This window comes from Gymnodraco acuticeps, unplaced genomic scaffold, assembly GCF_902827175.1.
Source record: "Gymnodraco acuticeps unplaced genomic scaffold, fGymAcu1.1, whole genome shotgun sequence".
Lineage (NCBI taxonomy): Eukaryota > Metazoa > Chordata > Actinopteri > Perciformes > Bathydraconidae > Gymnodraco > Gymnodraco acuticeps.
In genome coordinates, this window is record NW_022990270.1 from 2,543,611 (window position 1) to 2,565,659 (window position 22,049).

Here is a 22,049-nt window from a genome sequence, read left to right on the forward strand (position 1 = left end):
TAGCACTGATACTCAGTGTCTGTAGGAAATGGTGTATATGTGGTAGATTTATATGAGAAATGTGCATTTCATCCATAACTGAAGCAAAATGTAAGTAAAAGCATGGCACCACATATCTTTAAAGGGGCAGTATAATGCAAATGTTAAGGTTCACGTTTCTATTTTGTGCCTCTACTGTGACATGTTTACATGCTTTAATGTTATAAAAGGTCTTTATTTGTCTGAAACCAGAGCCCAGTCTACTCTGATTGGTTAACTGGCCGGCTCTGTTGTGATTGGTGAACTGCTTAGAGATGTCCCGCCCCATAGCCTATCGACCTACAATGTGTTTGAGCAATAGCCAGAAGCGCATGTGTTACATAGTGATGTCACTATGTCCCCCTCTGCAGGGAACTTTGTGATGTTAGCCTTTGCAGAGAATTTACATGAAGAAAAATTGAAATCACACTACAGGAAAGGGGAAACCCCAAAAAGCATAATAGGGCCTCTTTAATACTTTCACTGATTTGAAACAAACTGACATGTGCTTCTCTCGTACTCCAGGTGGTTCAAGACTGGAAATGTGTAGCCCAGGTCCTGGATCGAGTGTTTCTTTGGGCCTTCCTCGTGGTGTCGATCCTGGGCTCTGCGCTCCTCTTCATTCCTGTTATTTACAAATGGGCCAGCATAATCGTCCCTAACCATGCTGGAAGTACCCTCTAAGCCGCAGTTAAACGAACCGCAAATGGAGGCAAAGCACATCAACATGTCGTTATGGGTCATATTTGAGATTTTAAAGACTGAGATACTGTGATTACCGCATAGATACGGTCCTACTCTGCCAACTACATTCAGGCTGACAGATCCGCCAGAGATAAAGCTGCAGATTTGAGGCCTTGTTTGCTGAGTGTATCATTCAAATACTTTTATTTGTTTATAAGAGTTTTTATTCTGTATTTCCGAGTGTAAAGATACATTTAAATACTCAATTGATGTATATAATGATAAAATCACCCATGTTTCATCCACACAGAAATACACTCATTTCCACTGCTGGCATCTTAGATAGAGGTCTGATAGCGATACTAGAGAAGTACATAGGGCACCGTCTCCTTTATCTTATGTCCCACTGACCGGCTCAGGACTGTTAAACAAAATGACCTTCATTCAGAGAGTCAAGAATTTCCTTTTCTCTCTCATTGGGCAAGCTCAGGATGAATGTTATATCCGCCCTCAGTATCAAGCTATTTGTGATAAGTTATTCGACCCAGAAGTCCGATATAATAACTTATTACAGGGAGCAGACCTGACTTTGTGTTTGAGTTCCCTCGTCCCACCATGCCTAATGTTGTCTATATTGGAGGGTTCCAGTGCAAACCAGCAAAACCTCTCCCTGAACACCTGGAGGAGTTTGTGCAGAGTTCTGGAGAGCATGGGGTCATCATCATGTCTCTGGGGACCTTTGTAAGTGAACTTCCTGCTGATATGATTGACAAAATTGCTGCAGCTTTTGCGAAATTATCCTAGAAAGTCATCTGGAGGCATAAAGATGACAGAATATAATATAATTGGGAGGGATGAAACCCTCTTTAATTGTCACACATGCAGAGCAGACAGCACACACAGTGACATTTGGCCTCTGCGTTTAACCCATCTTACCAGGAGTCTAGTACTCTGAGCAGTGGGCAGCTATTGTACAGACTGGATGCCTCAGAATGACCTTTTAGGACATCCCAAGATCAAACTGTTTGTGGCTTTTTGGATCTTCAAAGAGTTTGATTATGATGGCCAGTCAGGCAAACAATTACATTCGATCAATAGAAATCGACAATCAGTCTTGATATATGGCTAAATTAAAATCAGTAGGCGAGGCTGTAATTTCTCCAGCTGTTACTCTCATGAGCAAGGCAGAACATAATAGTTTTATCATGCCAAAAAGCTGCTGTCGTTTATTGCACCTCAAACATTAAAAATAATCAAGAGTTCAGTGTTTATGTACTTCCTCTAAGAAGAAAGGACAGTAAAAATAGAGCTCTATGGCTTTAGGCTCGATCGCCATTCAAATAGAGAACCGCAGTGACGCATCCTAAAACCCGGATGTAAACTCCTTCCGGTTCCTTCGTCAAAAATGCAATGGAATTTCTCCATAGGATTTTGGAAAATAGCTCGAAATAAGGTCTGTGGTTGAAACACATTTAAGAGACAGATCACGTTTTGTTCAGCTGGATAATCTCCACATGTCTATCCTACTTTTATAATTTTCGAAGCAGAAATCTAGTCGCAAGAAGCAACATGCTAACGTTATGCTATAAAGGAACTCCAGCAGGGTCGCTGCTTCAACGTCACGCCAACTTAAGATCCATATTCAAACATACAGATTGTAAATGGTACAAGTTGAAGCGTTTGTTTGAACAGTTTGCAGGAGGCAGGTACTTGCTTTCAAGCAGAACAGGGCAAACAAACTTAGCGGGAGTGTTTTACGTGTTCGGCGTAATGACGTAAAATGGCCTAGACAACTTCTGTAGTCCTATTCAGCCACTTGTTAACAACCATCGTTTTTCAGACACGTAAACTCTTCAAAAATCACCAGCTGCTGATGTATTTAATGTCGTAGAACAAAACGTGATCTGTCTCTTCAATTTGTGTCAAACACAGACCTTATTTGGAGCTATTTTCCTAAATCCTAAGGAGAAATTGCATTGCTTTTTATCGAAGAAACCGGACGTGGTAAAAATGCTAACTTACTTCCGGGTTTTAGGATGCGTCACTGCGGTTCTCTATAGCAGCGTTGTTTCCCCCAAAAGTGGGCGGGGCCGTAAAGTCACGATGTTACTCTCATCTATGAAAATCGATAACCTACTGCTATACTTAACCATATATCGAGCCCGATCGTCGATTTATAATGGCTTAATGCAATTGTTTTCCTGTCTGGCCATTGGAATCGGGCTCTTTTCTTAAATTTCTGATCGGATTGGCAAAAACTTCAGAATTTGTATTGATCGCCGTTCAACTGACAGCGTTGTTTTCCCCAAAAAGTGGGCGGAGCCGTTATTTTTGCCCGGAAGTGACGCATTTGTTACTCTCATCTATAGAGTGGCGAAGTCACGCCCATCTACTTCCGGTCCATGGGACCTTATTTCGGAAAAATGAAGTCAATGAAGAGAGAAAACTTATCTTTCGATCCCGTTTGAATTGTGCCATGAATTACACATATGATGTTTGTCAATCTTAAAAAATAATTTCCATGTCAAAAAAGTCACAGTTTGTCGTAAAACTGTTGAAATATAAGACGATGAAAAATACGCAACTAGAAAGACTACAAATCCCAGAGTCGCGTAAGTGATGTCATAACTGTTTTCCTCCACTAAGAGATAGCTAAGATCAGCGCGAAAAAATACAAACAAATACACACCATTTCCTACAGACACTGTGACTGTGAGTATCAGCATGGCCGTATCTACCATTGAGGTCACCGAGGTCCGGACCTCGGTAATTTTTTTGGAGCTGTGTATATAACACAACTTGTGAAATAATTGCACTAAACGGGGTTCTTTGCAGTACTTCCATCTTCTGACGATGGGGGCGCTGCATAACTACGTAGCCTCTATTAAAGCAAACAGAAGAAGACGACATGTATCAACCATATACTGTATATATAAAGGTATCAACAGACCACCGCAGACCGGACTTGTACCGGATCAGCGGAGGAGTGATGTGGTATCTAGAGATCTGAGTCCAGCGGGCTGCTTGTGTTTCTGTTCATCAGGACATCATATGACCAGCAGATCCTGTGTGAACGCTCTACGTTAGTCAGTGGACGTCCAACAACATGCACACTAACTTATATTTCAGCTATAGGCTATACTTTGGTTTAAATTGCGTGAATAAACTAGCTAGAGAGCTAAAGGCAAGGCAAGTTTATTTATATAGCACTTTTCAACACAAGGCAATTCAAAGTGCTTTACAAAAAATGAAAGACATTAAGAAAATGGCATTTAAATTCAGTCATTAAAAAGAAAAGCTAATAAAATAAACATTAAAAGAAAAAATACATGGATAAAAGTTACAGTGCAGTCTAAGATATGAATAGTTCAATTAAAAGCAGCGACAAAAAGAAAAGTCTTCAGCCTGGATTTAAAAGTAGTAAGAGCTGTAGCGGACCTGCAGGTTTCTGGGAGTTTGTTCCAGATATTTGGAGCATAATAACTGAACGCTGCTTTACCATGTTTAGTTCTGACTCTGGGGACAGAAAGCTGACCAGTCCCTGAAGACCTGAGAGATCTGGATGGTTCATAATTTAGCAGGAGGTCAGAAATGTATTTTGGGCCTAAACCATTCAGTGCTTTATAAACCAGCAGCAGTATTTTGAAATCTATTCTTTGACACACAGGAAGCCAGTGTAAAGACTTCAGAACAGGAGAGATGTGATCCACTTTCTTAGTGTTAGTGAGGACTCGAGCAGCGGCGTTCTGAATCAGCTGCAGCTTTCTAATAGAGTTTTTAGTGAGACCTGTGAAGACACCATTACAGTAGTCGAGTCTACTGAAGATAAAAGCATGGACAAGTTTTTCCAAATCCTGCTGTGACATTAGTCTTTTAATCCTAGATATATTCTTTAGGTGATAGTAGGCTGATTTAGTAACTGTTTTAATGTGACTGTTGAAACTCAGGTCAGAGTCCATGACTACACCTAGATTTCTGGCTTTATCTGTTGTTTTGAACATTGCACACTGAAGCTCAGCGCTAACTTTTATACGTTCTGCCTTGGCTCCAAAACCATTACCTCAGTTTTATCTTTGTTTAATTGGAGAAAGTTCTGACACATCCAGTCATTGATTTGTTCAATGCACTTGCTCAGTGTTTGAATTGGAGCATAGTCTCCTGGTGAAATTGTTACGTAAATGTGTGTGTCATCTGCATAGCTATGGTAACTTATTTTGTTGTTTTTCATTATCTGAGCCAGTGGTAGCATGTAGATGTTAAAGAGAAGAGGCCCCAAGATGGAGCCTTGAGGTACCCCACATGTCATATTTGTCAACTCAGATGTGTATTTACTTATAGAAACAAAGTTGTTTCTGTCCTTTAAGTAGGATTCAAACCAATTTAGAACTGTTTCCGAAAGTCCCACCCAGTTTTCCAGTCGGTCTAGTAATATGCTGTGGTCAACAGTGTCAAACGCAGCACTGAGATCTAATAATACTAACACTGAAGTTCTGCCACTGTCTGTGTTTAAGTGGATGTCATTGAAGACCTTTACAAGAGCAGTCTCAGTGCTGTGGTTTGGACGAAAGCCTGACTGGAACACATCAAAACAGTTATTTAAATGCAAGAAATTACTCAACTGTTGAAAAACAACTTTTTCAATGATTTTACCTAGAAATGGGAGGTTTGATATGTCTATATATCTAGATTCTAGATGCTTCAGTAATGAACAATTACAGGCCCATATCAAACCTTTAAACCGCTCTTAAAAAATAATAATCTAGATTCCTCCTTCGCACTCTCCAAAAACTTGGAGTTTCAGGCTCTGCACTTTCCCTCCTCACCTCATACCTGAAAGACCGTACCTACAGGGTGACTTGGAGAGGGTCTGAGTCCGACCCTTGTCAATTAACTACGGGGGTCCCTCAGGGCTCTGTTCTTGGTCCCCTCCTCTTCTCCTTGTACACAAACTCGCTCGGATCAGTCATTAGCCCGCATGGTTTTTCTTACCACTGCTACGCTGACGACACCCAATTAATTCTGTCCTTTCCCCGCTCAGAGACCCAGGTCGTCGCACGCATCTCTGCTTGTCTAGCTGACATCTCTCAGTGGATGTCTGCTCACCACCTCAAGCTCAACCTTGACAAGACTGAGCTGCTCTTCCTCCCTTGGAAAAGATTGTCCAACTCTTGACCTGACAATCAACATCGGCACCTCAGTTGTTTCCCCGACTCAGACTGCAAGGAATCTGGGTGTGACCCTAGATAACAACCTGTCCTTCACTGCAAACATCGCTGCTACAACCCGTTGCTGCAGATACACGCTGTACAACATCAGGAAGATACGTCCCCAGCTGACTCAGAAAGTTCTGGTCCAGGCTCTCGTCATCTCACGCCTAGACTACTGCAACTCCCTCCTGGCTGGTCTACCTGCATGTGCCATCCGACCTCTACAGCTCATCCAGAATGCAGCGGCTCGTCTGGTTTTCAACCTTCCAAAATTCTCCCACACCACTCCGCTCCTCCGCTCCCTTCACTGGCTTCCGGTAACTGCTAGAATCCACTTCAAGACACTGGTACTTGCTTACCGTGCTGCGAATGGATCTGGCCCTTCCTACATCCAGGACATGGTTAAACCGTACACCCCAGCGCGTGCACTACGCTCTGCATCAGCCAAACGACTCGTTGCGCCCTCGCTGCGAGGGGGACCCAAGTTCCCATCGGCGAAAACACGTGGGTTTGCTGTCCTGGCTCCAAGATGGTGGAATGAGCTCCCCATTGACATCAGGACGGCAGATAGCTTGCACATCTTCCGGCGCAAACTGAAAACTCATCTCTTTCGACTCCACTTCGAGCGTTAGAACGATTAACGAAGCACTTTTATACTAATAAAGGACTGGATTACCTAAAGCCAGTTGAGTAGCACTTGAAATGTTTGGCTCTATGAAACCTGATATACTTATATGATTCTGTTTTCTTCAAGGTTGTGTCTTCCTGGTCGAATGTACTTATTGTAAGTCGCTTTGGATAAAAGCGTCAGCTAAATGCAATGTAATGTAATGTAATTCTAGATTATTCTTTTTTAAGAGCGGTTTAATGACTGCAGTTTTCAGGGCCTGTGGAAAAATACCTGAGTGAAGAGATTTGTTTACTATATGAAGTAGATCTGAGGCCATGCAAGGCAAAACATCTTTGAAATATCCTGTTGGAATAATATCAAGGCAGCAGGAGGAGGACTTCAGAAGTTGTATAATGTCCTCTAGGTTTTTATCATTAATCTGATGGAATTGTGTCATGGTGTTTGAATTGATGTTAAGTGGAGATAGGGACAACACATTTGCTGTTCCTGATGCAGAGGCACTGACTGCTTGTCTGATTTTCTGAATTTTGTCAGTGAAGAAGGAGGAAAAATCATTGCACGCCCTGGTGGATAGAAATTCAGAGGCTACTGACACTGGGGGGTTAGTTAGTCTGTCGACGGTAGCAAACAAGGCACGTGCGTTGTTTTTGTTTTTGGTAATGATGTCAGAGAAGAACGATTGTCGTGCATTTTTCAATTCCAAATTATAAAGGCCAAGTCTCTCTTTATAGATTTCAAAGTGAACCTGGAGATTTGTTTTTCGCCACCTGCGTTCAGCTTTTCGACATTCTCTTTTTTCTGTTTTCACGGTCATGGCCTTTCTCCATGGAGATATTTTCTTCCTTTACCTTAGTTGGAGCAATGGCATCTATAAAAAAATTAATTTTTGAATTAAAATGATCTACTAGCTCATTTACTGAGATGTTGGCAGGGGCAAATGTGGAAGAAAAATTCTGAGTAAACATTTCCCTAGTATTTTCAGTTAAATATCGCTTTGTGGTTACCTCTTTTTGAACATTTTTGTGAACAGAAATAGATCTCTCAAAGAAAACACAGGAATGGTCAGAGAGTGCAACATCAGTCACCACAACCTTAGAGATATTCAGACCCTTTGAGATAATTAAGTCCAGAGTGTGCCCCTTATTGTGCGTGGGCTCCGTCACATGCTGAGTCAGTCCATAGCTATCAAGAACACAAAACAGTTCTTTAGCCCCTCTGTCCTCAGGGGTTGTCAACATGGATGTTAAAATCACCAACAATGACTAGACGGTCAAAGTCAATACACACTATAGACAGCAGTTCGGTAAAATCATCAAAAAAGCTTGCACAGTATTTGGGTGGTCTATAGATATTTAGGAACAGAGCTCGAGAGGAGCATTTCAGCTGAAAGGCCACATATTCAAAAGAAGCAAAGTTCCCATAAGATGTCTTCGTGCATTGAAGGGAATCATTGAACAGAATAGCAACTCCACCCCCTTTCTAATGCATTATTTCCTGACTCATAAAACTAAAGTTGGGAGGGGTTGATTCGATAAGAACAGCTGCACTGTTATTTTGTTCAATCCAAGTTTCTGTTAAAAACATAAAATCAAGATTGTGCTCAGTGATAAAATCATTGATTAAAAATGTTTTTCCTGCCAAAGACCTGACATTTAATAAAGCTAGTTTAAGTTTGTTAAACACACTATCAGTCATGTTTTTTGTAACAAGCTGTGGCTGACATGGAATCACTGCTAAATTAGATAAACTCACACAAACGTTTGAGCGCTTCCTGTATCTAAGATGATTCACCGCTCTTAATCTATTACCTATCAACACAGATATCGGCAAAGCTACAGGCAGGCAGGGCCCCGGCATGTCCTGGAAAGAGTTGAGAGTGCCATACGCCCTTGAGCCTGGACCCAGCAGATATCAGTTTGCAGCGTTTTGTACACACACATCCCTATCAGGCTTTGAAGGGGAGGGAGGACCCACCACCCTGCTCCTCTCATCATAGGAGGGCAGGGTGAGGGATACACTGTAGAAAGGGGGGTTTGGAAATCTGCTTCCATATTTCTTGTATTGTTTTGGTTTGGATGATTGTGGTAGGCATGGTGATGAAGCCGGGGGAGATGGTGGGCATCTCTGCTTCGGTGATTTTGGTGGGCGTCGTTGAGGGGCGGGGGTAAAGGACATGCTGCCAACCCTGCGTGTCGCCTTCATGCGGTCATCGAACTCCAGGGGGGTGGGCGAGGGTGAAAGGGTGAGCGGAGAGTAGAGAGAGCTGGGGGATGAGTGAAGAGTATCCTCAAAGGCGTTGACAGGGGGGGTGACGGGCAGTGGAGACTCCTCCATTTGTGTCATAGGTCTCCCATAATCAGAATATTCCTCAGGCGGGTGCAGTGATACTTCTTCAGGGTTTTCTGCGCGATGTGTTGTGTCTTTCTCCTGTTTTGATTCCTCTTGCCGCTTGTCCTTGGCAGAGGGAACAGATTGATGACGCAGGCAGTTGAATATGTTAGAGATAAACAATTTCACTCCTGACTTGTTCAGGCAAACTCCATTTGCCTTGAAAAGATGTCTGCGGTCCCAGAAAAAGTTAAAATTGTCAATAAAATGGAAATCCTAGTATTTAGGAAATCCTGGATACGGCCCTGAGTATCAGTGCTAAAAGACTCTAACTGGATGGGCTCTCAGTACAGGATGTCACTGTTGGATTATTATTAGGCTATACAAAAAAGATCAGCGCAGATGGCGAGCTTTGTAATTCCAAGAGAATTCAGCCCATATTTAATTGAATGCTGGCGGGGAAGCACAGACAGACAGTATTAGCTGTCTGCCACATCTGATAAGAAACCCCTCGCTAATGAATTGAATGCAAGCTCACTGAGAGCCTGTGTGGCCGATCTGCAGGATAGCAGGAGATCAGCCAAACATACTGTGTGATGTACAAAATGAATATGTCCTGCAAAAACTGGCTATGAAATGGAACAGAAGAGACGGAAATGTTTGACCCCTTTTTACCTGATGGTGTTTAATTTTGGATTAAAACGTTTCCAAGCGTCTCAAGACACCACAGAATGAACAGGAAGTGGCTCATTATAGTTACTGCACGTTTATTCTTTCACTTGTCTGTGGGTGTATACCTTATTGTCTTCTACTGGGTCTCACAAGTTGTTCTGGAGACTATAGGTGTCACATTGCTTAAAATCATGAATACGATCACCATTATTCTGTGTAAGTACATCTACAAGTGATTTCATTTGTTGTTATTATTGAGTAAGCGTTTGCATGCATGTACAAGGATTCACTTGTAACTTGTCTTTTATTGAAGGGGCTCTCGCAAACCAGGTCACGAGCCAAACTAATGGTGAGCTTTCATTTAGATGTTCCCCTCTGTCGGCTGTATTCTCAATATGATTGATTTGCATTGTATCGCTAATCCATACTGTCTCTGTTTCAACTCAACTCAATGTTACAGATATTTCTTCTGCGAAAATCCTGGCCCAGCAGAAAACTATAAGCGAGAACAGCGACCTTTATTTGACCTGCAGCGCGTTTGGGAAAAAGAAACAGATCCAGGTTATTGTTTATTTATGTAAGGGCGACCTTTGGATCGAGAAAAAGCTACAGAAGCAAGATCAAAATGATACCACCTTCACCATACACAGAGTGGGTCTTAATCACAGTGGGAACTACAGCTGTGTCTACTCCCGAAGGGAAGATTTGCCTACCAAAGTAACCAAGAAAAGAGAGCCCATTGAGATTGTGGTTATATGTAAGGACTTTTATCCCTATGAAAGCTTCATGTCAACGTTATTTCTCTCCACTCATTTTGTCCTTCCTGTTGCACAGCCAATTTTCTCCCTGCAGATATTTCAGTAGCTGCGCCGTCCGATGTCCACGAGGGAGACGATGTTGCGTTCAGGTGTATCGTTTCTGGCCCCCTGCAAACACTCGGTGAATGTCAGCTCATACACTCTTACCTGATGAGAAATGAGACCATCCTTCAAGTGCAAGCATTTCATGTCTCCCGTATGGAGGCGAATTTCACCATCGAAGGTGCCGTGGTGAGGGATTCGGGCCTTTACAGCTGTGTGGTGCTGCCATCCAAATGCATCCAAGAGCGCGAGAAAACACTGTATGGAAATAACGCAGTATTAGTCGAGGTCAAAGGTGAGAATGTCAGCTGCTTATGGTAAAAGAAATGCAGTAAAAAGGATGTTTGCTTTAGATGGCTCCGATGTTAAAAAATATATTTTGAAACAGTAAAGTCCATGACGTGTGTTTTTACCTTTCCAGAAAGTTTGATCTTTAGGTTGATTGCATCTTTTGGAGTCATAGCCCTGATGATATTACTGGGACTGTGTCTGTGGTGGAACAACAAACAAGGTCAGTACATCAGAAGGAAATCAAAATGCAAATCATTCATTTTTTGCAGTTTAAAGCTATCATTGTCTGACCAGCTTAACACAGATCTGTTATTAGTATTCATATATAACTTGTATTCTGTATGACACTAGCTTGTTATATTGTTCAAACCTCAACATATACAGTAAAAATGCTTTATTTTACTTTAAAACTATTTTTTTTGTTCCTATTTCAGGAGGCTTTGCTTCCAACTCATGGTGAGTGAGAAATCATTTTTCATTACTATGTTCAGTGGATTGTGCTTGGAGACATCGTTTTAGATGCTTGATGTTTACAGTGAATTCAAGTATACTGAATACACGCCTAAATTCAGCCGCTCATCTGTCATTCTGAGTTGATTAAAGTGTTTGTCCTACAGTGTAGCGGACCAGCAGGCGGACATGACGGAGGAACAGCAGGTGCAGAGAGAGGGAGAGGATCTGGACGCACAATTTGGTAGGTTAAAAATGGACTTACCGTAAAGGCAGACTCTGGAGAGATGGTAATGAAATGATGATGACTTAGAAAGAAAACATAATGTAGCTACTTTCTGGTCTCTTTAATGATAAAATGCCCTCCATACTTGTCTTCAAAAACATTTTAAAGATTTTACAAGCATTAATGTGATCATCACAACTCCTGAAGAAGAGTAGTGGCTTAATTAGTCACAATTAAAAAAACTAATGTATGACTCTTTTTTATTTGTCCTTCTTTTCTTTTTAAATAGACTCTTTCAGCATGGAGCAGGACGAAGAGTAAGAACATAACATATTATTACAAATTATATTTTACGTGTGATTTTTCGTGGCAAGTAATTATTTATTGTGTCATACTTTAGCGGTTTAGTACTATGGGCTCAGAACAGTCTCATAATACACACATGCACACAGAAGGATTCACACTTGTATTTCCGGATCCAGACTTGTGTTTTTCAATGCACACACAAATGTGTTCCGTTTCATATACATGTAAATAAAATCCAAATACAGAAAAAAGTTTTACATTATGTATTTTTGATCCACACATATTTGTTTTCCGTTTAAAACCTCTGAACCTGCAAACACAAACGCTTTCTGTGCACGGATCGCTAGAAACAATTACAAGTACGAATCGGGTGAGCGTCAGGGGAGTCTCAAAAAACCCACACACGAATGCACAGCGATCCATGCACAGAAAGCGGTTTGTGTTTGCAGGTGCAGAGGTTTTAAACGGAAAACAAATATGTGAGGATCAAAAATACATATGTAAAACTTTTTTCTGTATTTGGATTTTATTTACATGTATATGAAACGGAACACACTTGAAAAACACAAGTATGGATCTGGAAATACCAGTGTGAATCCTTCTGTGTGCATGTGTGTATTATGAGACTGTTCTGAGCCCATATAGTACCACCATATAACAAATAATGATTTGCAAAATAAACAGACTTTTAAAACTTTTAAAAAAATAGTTATACCTATATTTTATTTTGTCTGCATTCTTAATACAAAGACTTTGATTTTCCTCAGCTATCAGAACCTAGGAGATGAGGACTTCACGTACTCTGCTGATCATGAAGGAGTGTACAGTGTTGCAGGTCAGAGATAACCTACTTTGAGTTATTACAGAATAGTTTTGCCCATTAAAGGCAAGTAGATGACTTTGGTTTCTAACATGTAGATGAGGATGATGATGAATTTGATTACTTTAATCAGATGTGTGCCAACTCACACATTTTTAGGGCTTAAGGTCCTGTCAAATCCTTATTGTGCACTATTCTCATATAGCGCACAGTTGGCAGCGTGAGAAATAAAGTCAAATCCAATCAAATTGGTTCTTATTGCCTGGATTTCTTTGCTTTACTAACAATGCTCAAGAACAAGGCAGAACATAAATAATAAGGTTATAATAGTAAAGCTTAGAAGGCAATATGATACTGCATTGTTTTACATTAGCTGTTTTTCTGTCAAGTGTGTTCAGTGCATCTTACAGGAAAACCACAAATGAATTTTTAGCAGCAGTGCAGATATGTATAGCATGTTGTGCTCTCTGACTCACTACAGCTAATCTGGTTATGACATTCAGAGAGAAAGTATCAAGAATGAATGCATGAGCGCCATCATTTACCACACATTACTATTAACCGGTGAACTTCTTTATCACAGAGGATCCACCTGCAGGACCAGTGTATGCCGTGTCATTCAGAGAGGAAAGAAGAAATCCACATCTCCCCTGATTGAACTGGAACACCAGCCTGTGATGCTCCCCTTTGGTTCAGTCACATTTGAAATGAATGTGAATCTTTAAATTGGATGAAGGAACTCGTTTTTTGAAAGTACAGTGCCTCATAAACATCTAAATGTGAAATTATTTTCTAATTGATAATCAATAAAGCAGGAGTAGGATACAAATAAATCAAATAAGTGTAAACTTCTTCCCACCCCTTTTCGGATGTGTAATTAGTAGATCATTTGTTTATACATAACTTAGAATCAGTAATATTTTTGTATATCAATTTGACACTGCTTCATTTTATATTGTATAATAATTCTCATGTTAAATGTTTGTATTATTGTTTTACACATTCGAAATAAATCAAATCAAAAACCACATCGATCCTTTCTGTATTTGAGAGGGGTTACATTACCTTTTGTATATATTACATAAGTGAATATTTGAAAAAAGAGTGAGTGCAAGCCAATAGAAGGGCGTGTGTTACATAGTGCTGTCATTATGTAAGGGAAGTACAAAAGAGTCCAATGAAGGCGTTTCAGGCAGGGGGGGGTGAAACTCCTTCTGGAGGGAACTTTGAGATTTTAGCCATTTACAAATACAAAAACCTATAACACACTAGGAAAGGGGTAACCCTCCCCCAAAGCATGGCCTCTTTAAGTATGTGTGAGAATTGAACCCTTACCCCCAACAGAAGCAGACTTGTGGTGTAAGCACTGAGCTGTTAAGAGGCAGTGCATAAATGGCAGCAAATTGTATTTTGGCCAGGAAGGATGATTGGATGAAGAAAAGAGAGGAATCCTATAAGGCCCTTCATCACTTGTCACACTCTCTATATTGATTGTGATCCAATAAGCTGAGTTAGCTCCAAGGGGGCACAAAGGAGGTGGTACAGAGTAATAAACAGAGCCTCGGTGGCCTCCTTGGAATCACTTCAACATCCCACATCTTCTGTTTCCTGTGTCAGAAATACTGGTAGTGTAGAACAATCCACTGACACAACAGATTTCCAATATAAACCCTTTATCGAACTTTCTTAAAGATTTATTTACAGAAATATGCAGAAGTAACGTGTGTATGGACATTTTTGTTTTGTTTTCACACTTTCAGGGCATTTTAAATATCCAATGTCAGAAATGTCAAAGATATTTTTTAATGTCACCCTTTCCAGGAGGTCATGCTATCCAGATCAAACAGCATGTCATGTCTTAAATGCGTAAAGCTTAAATAAAGTATTAAACCTGGAAAAGGGTGGAATGGGTGACATGTCTCTTTAAAATATTCAGAAAGTATCATTTGTAGTAACAAAGAGTTACCACATGATGTCACTGTTTTAACGTCCTTGCTTGGTTCTCAGAAACATTGAAATCCAGATGTTATTTTCATCTCCATGAACACATATATTGAATATTTGGTATGGCACTCAAGGTGTAATTAACATTTAAATAAGAACATGTTTTAGATGTTCCTATTATGAAAAAACATCCTAAATATTGAGCTTTCTATTTGGATTTTGATAGCATGTGTGATTGTATTTACATAATTGCTTGATGTGAAATTGGGTCATTTTAACCACTGTAATTATTTACTCTTCAAAATCATTGATTCAGCATTAGAGTGTGCCATTGGCATTATAGATTATATTTACTTCAGAACTAGTTTGTAAACATCAAAATGACTAACCACCATCATCGTTGCTCTTTTTTTAACCCTATCCTCAACATTTAAGTGTCCTTTCAAACCACTTCTTCACACAAAATCACAGTCATCTCATCATCTTGACCTTGGATCCACTCCATATGGTCGGAGCCGTGGTGAGAATATTAAACGTAATGAATACTTCAGCAGTGCAGTGTTTGTTTCATCAAAGTGATTTAAATGTCATCCCAAAGTAATAGAGGCTGAAGGAAGAGGCCGGCTGTTCCCATGATGCACACAAGGATAAAAACCCAAAGGAATATCCGGTCAATAACCATGGCAACGTACTTCCAATCATCCTGCACCTGTGAGAAATGAAACAGTGTCAATGATATGTTGACACTTCAGTAACTTCTTTGAAAGAAAATGCATTTAAACTTTTACAATCTTGACTTTAAATGGAGTTTTTGCGCACTCACCTCCTGTGCTTCGTTCTGCAGTCTCATGTTCTCTGCTATGTATTTGACGCTCTCAAGAGCCTCCCTGACCTCGGGGGACAGCGGCAGCACTGACATTACTCCTCCCTCCATAGAGTCGGAGCTGGAGCACTGACTTCCTACTCTGACTGCACCGCCTCCAGTCAGCGCCCCGATGCTGCCAACCCCCCCGCTCCCCCCCCCTGAGTCTGCCGGCAGCTTGCTGGATCTCCCGTGCCAGCAACAGTTGCAATGGCCCTCGCAGCCCAAGAATGCGGAGCCAGCACCTTTGCCCAGGGTGCCACTTAAGTTATTGAGGCTACAACGCTCGGTGTTGTTGAAAAGCCGTTGGCGGTTTGTCAGACTGGACACCGCGCTGGAGGCCAGGGCCCGAGGTTTGTGCTGCCTCAGCAAAGTACCTGACGAATGAATGGCACAGGGCCTTGAAAGAGGCGGCCGAACACTGTTTGTCGTCGCCACCCTCTCAGGGTCCCTCTCTGGCCTCCTCATGAACATGACCCTGGGCAGCATTCCCAGGAACACTGTCCGCACCCAGCAGGGCATGGTGTGGGTCTTTGGTGTGCGGTAATGGACGTTCAACACAAACACGGTGATGACAATAGACAGGGTGACAAAGATCATGGTGAAGAGGAGGTACTCGCCAATCAGGGGGATGACCAGCGAGGTGGAGGGGATGGTCTCTGTGATGACGAGGAGGAAGACAGTTAAAGACAGCAGGACGGAGATGCACAGAGTGATTTTCTCTCCGCAATCAGACGGCAAGTAAAAGACAAGCACTGTGAGGAAGGAGATGAGGAGGCAGGGGATGATCATGTTGACTGTGTAGAAGAGGGGCAGACGGCGGATATACAGAGAGTAAGTGATATCCGTGTAGATTTCCGCGCAGCAGTTGTATTTAATGTCATGTTTGTAACCAGGGGCGTCGATGATTGTCCACTCGCCGCTCTCCCAGAAGTCCTTGAGGTTGATGGTTGAGCCAATCAGCACAAGATCGATCTTTGCCTTGTCGTACGTCCAGGAGCCGAACTTCATGGTGCAGTTTTGGTAGTCGAAGGGGAAGTAGGTCACGTCTATCTTGCAGGAGCTCTTGAATATGGCTGGTGGGATCCATGTAACATCACCATTGAAGCGAAGCAGGGCCTTTGTTTTGTCATCAACCTGGAAATCTCCAACTGCACTGTTGAGAGAGAAAAAGGTAATTTAGATTCAACTGAAGGATATAATCGATTCCCTATTGGAGATATTCAAACAAATAACCGGTGTGGTTTCATTTCATCACAGCCGAAGATGTTTCTCATACACCCCCTTTGAGGATATGCAACACAAAATTATTGATACAAAAAACAACAACATTATTGGTTGTCAATGCACGACAATCCTTAATGTCAATTCACTCAACAATCAATGGTGATGTGGAGCGACGTTTTTAACTCTCACTTGTTGTAGAGGACAATGTCTGGTTTCCATATTCTGTTGGACGGCACTCGAATAAACTCCACGCCTCCAAAATCTTCAGGAAGCCACCTCAGTTTGTAGTCGTTCCAGATCTGAAAAACAAAACAGAATAATTAGATTAAACGAAAAGCAAATCAAAGAAATTACAATGTCAGACAAATATTGGACAAAATAAAAAAAGTGATATAAAAGATTCGACACAATGATGAAAGCTGGTCTTCCCAGAAATAGCTTTTGAGAATTATCACTCAAAAACAAATCAACCTCACGGTGGCGCTAGAGGAAATGTCAGGGGGTGTGATGGACTGACAAACAGTGGTGTTGACTGCAGGCTTGTTTTGGGCAAGAGCATTCTTTCTACTGAGGTGTTCAGTAAAATAGTTTGTTGTAAACAGCTTTAAAAACTACAAAACTAATGTTAAAGTGGTGATTAGCTTTTACTATACACATCTATTCAGACAGATTTCAAACGCATTGTCTTTTAAAAACTCAAACTATGGCATACATTTTTATTTTTTTATTTTTGTTGTACTTTGTTATAATTATTAATTTGAGTGATGAAAAAAAGAAAATATATATATTATTGTTGTATGTTTTTGTTTCTGACATGTTCAATAAATTGACTAAAAAAAATAATTAAAAAAATACAGAGCTTAAACTGTATTCAGACATAATGGACCACCGTTTACAGTGTGTTTTATGGAGTTGCCACGGTTTTTGACCCTCTGTTGAGGTCAGCAGGAGTCCTTATGGGACTCATAAAGCAACAATAGAAAAGCAACCTCAGAGGGCTGTATAGAGCGCCACAGTGACGCGTCCAAAAACCCGGAAGTAAACTCCTTCCGGTTCCTTCGACAAAAAGCAATGCAATTTCTCCATAGGAGTTTGGAAAATAGCTCGAAATAAGGTCTGTGGTTGAGACACATTTAAGAGCCAGATCACGTTTTGTTCAGCCGGATAATATCCACATGTCTACCCTACTTTTATAATTTGTCTCTTCAACCAATCATGTATGACAGAAGGCTGGATCCATACTGGATGCCCTTGCTCAATGTCCATTTCCACAGACATGCACCGTACACTTACATGTCTCAGCCACAGATTTGTCTCCATGATCTGATTGATTTCATCCTGAGAAAAGAGCAGAATAGATAATGAAGACATTTGAGCAAAGAAAGAAGATGTAAATGAAGACAGAAGATTAAACAGGAAGAACACCGTCACATCCGATCATTCAATTCACCAGTGAGGATTGTTTGTGTGCTTTTCGCAGGGTCAGACCTCTGCGTTTCACACAGGAAGATTAACACAGACACACCTGGGTCGTCCAATGCCTGCCCTGGAGCATAACCCTCATGACAGCTGAAGTCAGGGATCACAGTAACCTAACTTTAATTCTAACAACCCTGCTGGAGCAGAACAAGGGAGGGATGAACCACTGTAGCGCCAGGTTTATGTGGACCGTGAATCAACAAATCTCATGACACAGTCTATAGCGTTGACTAATCATATTACCATGTAGGATCTAGGAGAGGTTCTACGTGACCAGTAAGATGGACAGAAAAACTGCGGAAAAACCTTTATTGGATTATCTTTGGAAGACTGATAGCAGATGTCCTGTAATCTATCGTTAAACCACTCAGACACACAAAGGAAATATAGCATGTTCTGGTTTGGATCAGATGATGATTCATTGAGGATTTGGTGTGTTCAGGGTGTAAAAATAAGGCTTTACATTGTTTTCCCCTTCCCTTCAAAATGCAGGATTAGCACCATTTTACCAGGTAGTGGTCACATGTTCCAAACATGACCAAATCATTACATGCGATGATCAAGACATCTAGACATTTTGGTAAACATGCGTATACGCTTAGCTGAGAATATCAATACCACTCTTATGACAGTGCATTTGTTTTGAAGCTACGCCAGTTAGCTTAGTTTAGCACAAAGACAGCTATCCCATCATTTAATACTTTGTTTTTTGTACGGATTCAACAAATGGGACATAACATTAATAAATGAGCTTCAAAGGTAATAGTTGGCAAATTGTGTGATCTTTAAAAAATACGAGCCAAGCTACAGTTAACAACTTAAAAACTACTATACTTAAACATTATTTATCTATTTACCTAATATATCATATTTCAATGACTTGTATATAAACTCTTATTGCACTATTTCACTTTTTTAAAACTATGTTCTTCTTATTTAATATTTACTTGCACTATATTTTTCAGTTTTGTGTTGCACTGTTGGAAGAGCCTGTGACACAAGATTGTCATCGACAACTACACTGTAGCTATGTACGTTTGACGTTTGAATAAAGAACCTTGAACCTTGAACAGTGTCCCTGTTTTCAGTATCAATGCTAAGCTAACTGACCTATAAGTTAAAAGAAGGTGAATAAGCACATTTCTCAGGTACATTTGTTATGTGGAGTGGCATTGGCTCGACAATGGGGGGCGGGGTTAATGGGAACTAGATAGCTAAAGAGTTACATTAAAATTATATTAATGTACATCCACATCATAAGAGATGAACTATTGATGGTCTATATGAGCTCATTAGCCCTGCTGTAATTGGTGTAGGCTGACCAACACCTCTTGCACCATGGGTTAGAAGCACCAGGTGTGGGGAGGGAATAAAACTCATCCATCAGCACGAGGGGCGCCACAGCCTGCTACGTCGACTGAGTTGAGGAGAATATAACAAAATATACTGCATCTCTGGATCTCGACAGGTCTTCAATACTGAAAAAGATTGCTTATTGAAAATAGGTATAGGAAAACAGATTGAGATGGGCTAAGGTGTGGCAGACCCTCAATTATCCATTCAAACTCACTGGCACCTTGTGCACGAATAAAATGTGACATGCTTTTACACTATTGGCTCATGTTGTTATTGAAAATTACAACGTAAAGTCTTTAGGGAACGAGCATTAAGTTACATCCTGCGTTGTCTTACCAGTAACTTTCCTGTGTTTTTAATTATCAGTTCTTGGGAGTGCTGGGATAAGTGTGAGGTTTCCCCATTGGATCTAGAATTGGCATTCAAAAGCACCTTTTGATTCCTCACCTGATGACCTGTGTTAGGAAATGAGGACATCCAGCAGTGACTGAAGGGGAGAATTGTAGAGTTCAAGAGAGTAATACTAGAAAAATTAAGTATTTTGAATATTTGAAGGCTGTTAAATGTCTATTCTTCCACTCTTAGTTGCCATTAAGTCAGCCGATATCACACACAAGCACACCAACACAAGGATTTTTTAAGTAGCTCTGCTTACTCTCTTTGTATTGCAAATGAGAACTTTGATAATGATATGATGATAATTGTGCAATGCAAAGATTTTTGTTCTACTATATGATTTGTAGTTGTGAATTACTATGGTATGCTAAGCTAAGTCGTCTCCTTATTGAGTTTAGTAAAATGATTCAAATAAAAAAACAGAGAGACTGCTTTAAAAGAGAATAAACCAGTTGTTAATACTGTGCATGAAGCTGCCTTCCCCGTCTAATGTGAGCCTCTTTGCTTAATTAATAGCCATCCGCTCGAGACCTTCCTGCGTCTCTGTCTGCCAGGTCCAGCTCACCCTGCCCTTAAATCCAGGGTGATCCTCTGAAGTGGCAGTGATTGAGTGATAGAGGTGCTCAGGCAGCTGACATTCCCCATCTTGTCTGGGCCAAACAAACAGCCGCACTTCTTTCATTTAGTACTTTCTACTGCAGGATTTACACCAGGGGCTACTGCAAACCGGCAGGGAGTATCTCAGGTGTCTCATTCTGCATCCCCAGTGTCCCCTACTCTAAAACTGTGTTGCTAAAAGTCCAGATAACAACACAATCTCTTTCTTCTTATGCTCAGACCATACAGTCTACGGCTCAGACCCTTCACATTTGATGCTGTCTTCATATTTCCTAGTTGTTTTCCCTCAGGTCATGACTGCTCATTAAGCAGAGTGTTAAATGTCTGACTGTGGCAAAGTAGCAGCCCATAATAAGTCATATTTACTGTAGACATGCATTAACATTTAGTAGGCTACTTACCACTTTGACCAGCTGTGACATGGACACCTCGAACTGTACAACGACTGGGTCAGTCACATTTTCCACCGGCCGTATGTACTGGTTATAGTTGGAGAATATGACAGAGAAGAGCTTGTGCTCTGCGTCTGAACAGGAGCCTCCTGAATGAGAGCAGAGGGTCAGATCTGTCACTGCGATGTCGTTTATTTGATTTAACAGTACAGCTTGTTTACAAGGGGAATATCATCCAAATGAATGTTTGTTAGTCATTAGTCCGGGGGAGCATGCACATGCCTTCATATTTAACCTATTTCACACTGATTAGGTTTAATCACCACTTTCCTTTCACCTTCAAGAGTGCTGTATGTATTTGTAATTTTGAGGTTTTCTTCAGTGTAAAGAAGTAATCAGTGGCACCGCATGCATACAAACCATGCATCCCTAAAAATCATCAATAGCCAAGTCCTTTATTACCTTCATTTTTTTTGTCTTACATTTTTTTGTCTTTAGTAAACAAGGAACATGCACATACAATATACAATAATCTCAAAAAGAGAAGATATTTTCTTTGCAAGGTTTTGATATTAGGTATTTCAAAACTCAGCTGATCTGCTATTTTTTAAATGTCTAGGTATGGTTTAATCCAATTTGATTGACAGTAAGAGCCTATTTTTTTAAAATAACTTCATAATAACCAAATAATCTAACAATATAATACACATATTTTGTTATTAATTAATCCAATCTGTAAATGCTTATTCCGTAAACATGGCCTACAATTAAAAAAATGCATCTTTAATCTTTAATTGCCATTAATACTTAACAGCAATGTCAAACAACAAGTAACAAAATGCTAGATGTTAAGTAGAAGCTATCCCCATGTTCCCCTTTAAACTGTGGGGTTTTTCTCCGGAAGTGTTTCCTTGTACGATGTGAGGGTCTAAGGACAGAGGGTGTCATATTGTCATAATGATATTCTGTACAAACTGTGAAGTCCACTGAGACAAATGTAACATTTGTGATATTGGGCTATATAAATAAACATTGATTGATTGATTGAAGCTAATAACTCACCTTCTAGATGAAACAGAAGGAAGAAGCATGAGAGCAAAACGGAGCAAAAAGGGGCTTCCATTGTTTTTTAAATCACAAGTCTGTATTTTGTATCCAGGGTCAGAGGCAGCAGCGGCAGACAGAAGGAGAAAGTGAAGAGTGAAGGCTCGTCCGCAGCTCCAGAGGGAGGTAGAGGGGAGGAAGAGAGGAGAGGAGGCTGAGAGGAGCAAGAGAGGATAGG

At 40.7% G+C, this 22,049-nt stretch overlaps 1 protein-coding gene across 1 annotated transcript; it reads right to left on the reverse strand.

Annotated features, from left to right (window-relative positions):
- Positions 1–14,409: 14,409 nt before the first annotated feature.
- Positions 14,410–21,952, reverse strand: chrna3 (cholinergic receptor, nicotinic, alpha 3). Its single transcript, XM_034220835.1, has 6 exons — positions 21,830–21,952; positions 20,777–20,916; positions 17,820–17,864; positions 16,716–16,825; positions 15,261–16,455; positions 14,410–15,146 (listed from the first exon to the last, which is right to left on the reverse strand). The coding sequence occupies exons 1-6, from the start codon at positions 21,888–21,890 to the stop codon at positions 15,018–15,020; spliced, it is 1,680 nt and encodes a 559-aa protein (XP_034076726.1). The 5' UTR covers positions 21,891–21,952; the 3' UTR covers positions 14,410–15,017.
- Positions 21,953–22,049: the final 97 nt, after the last annotated feature.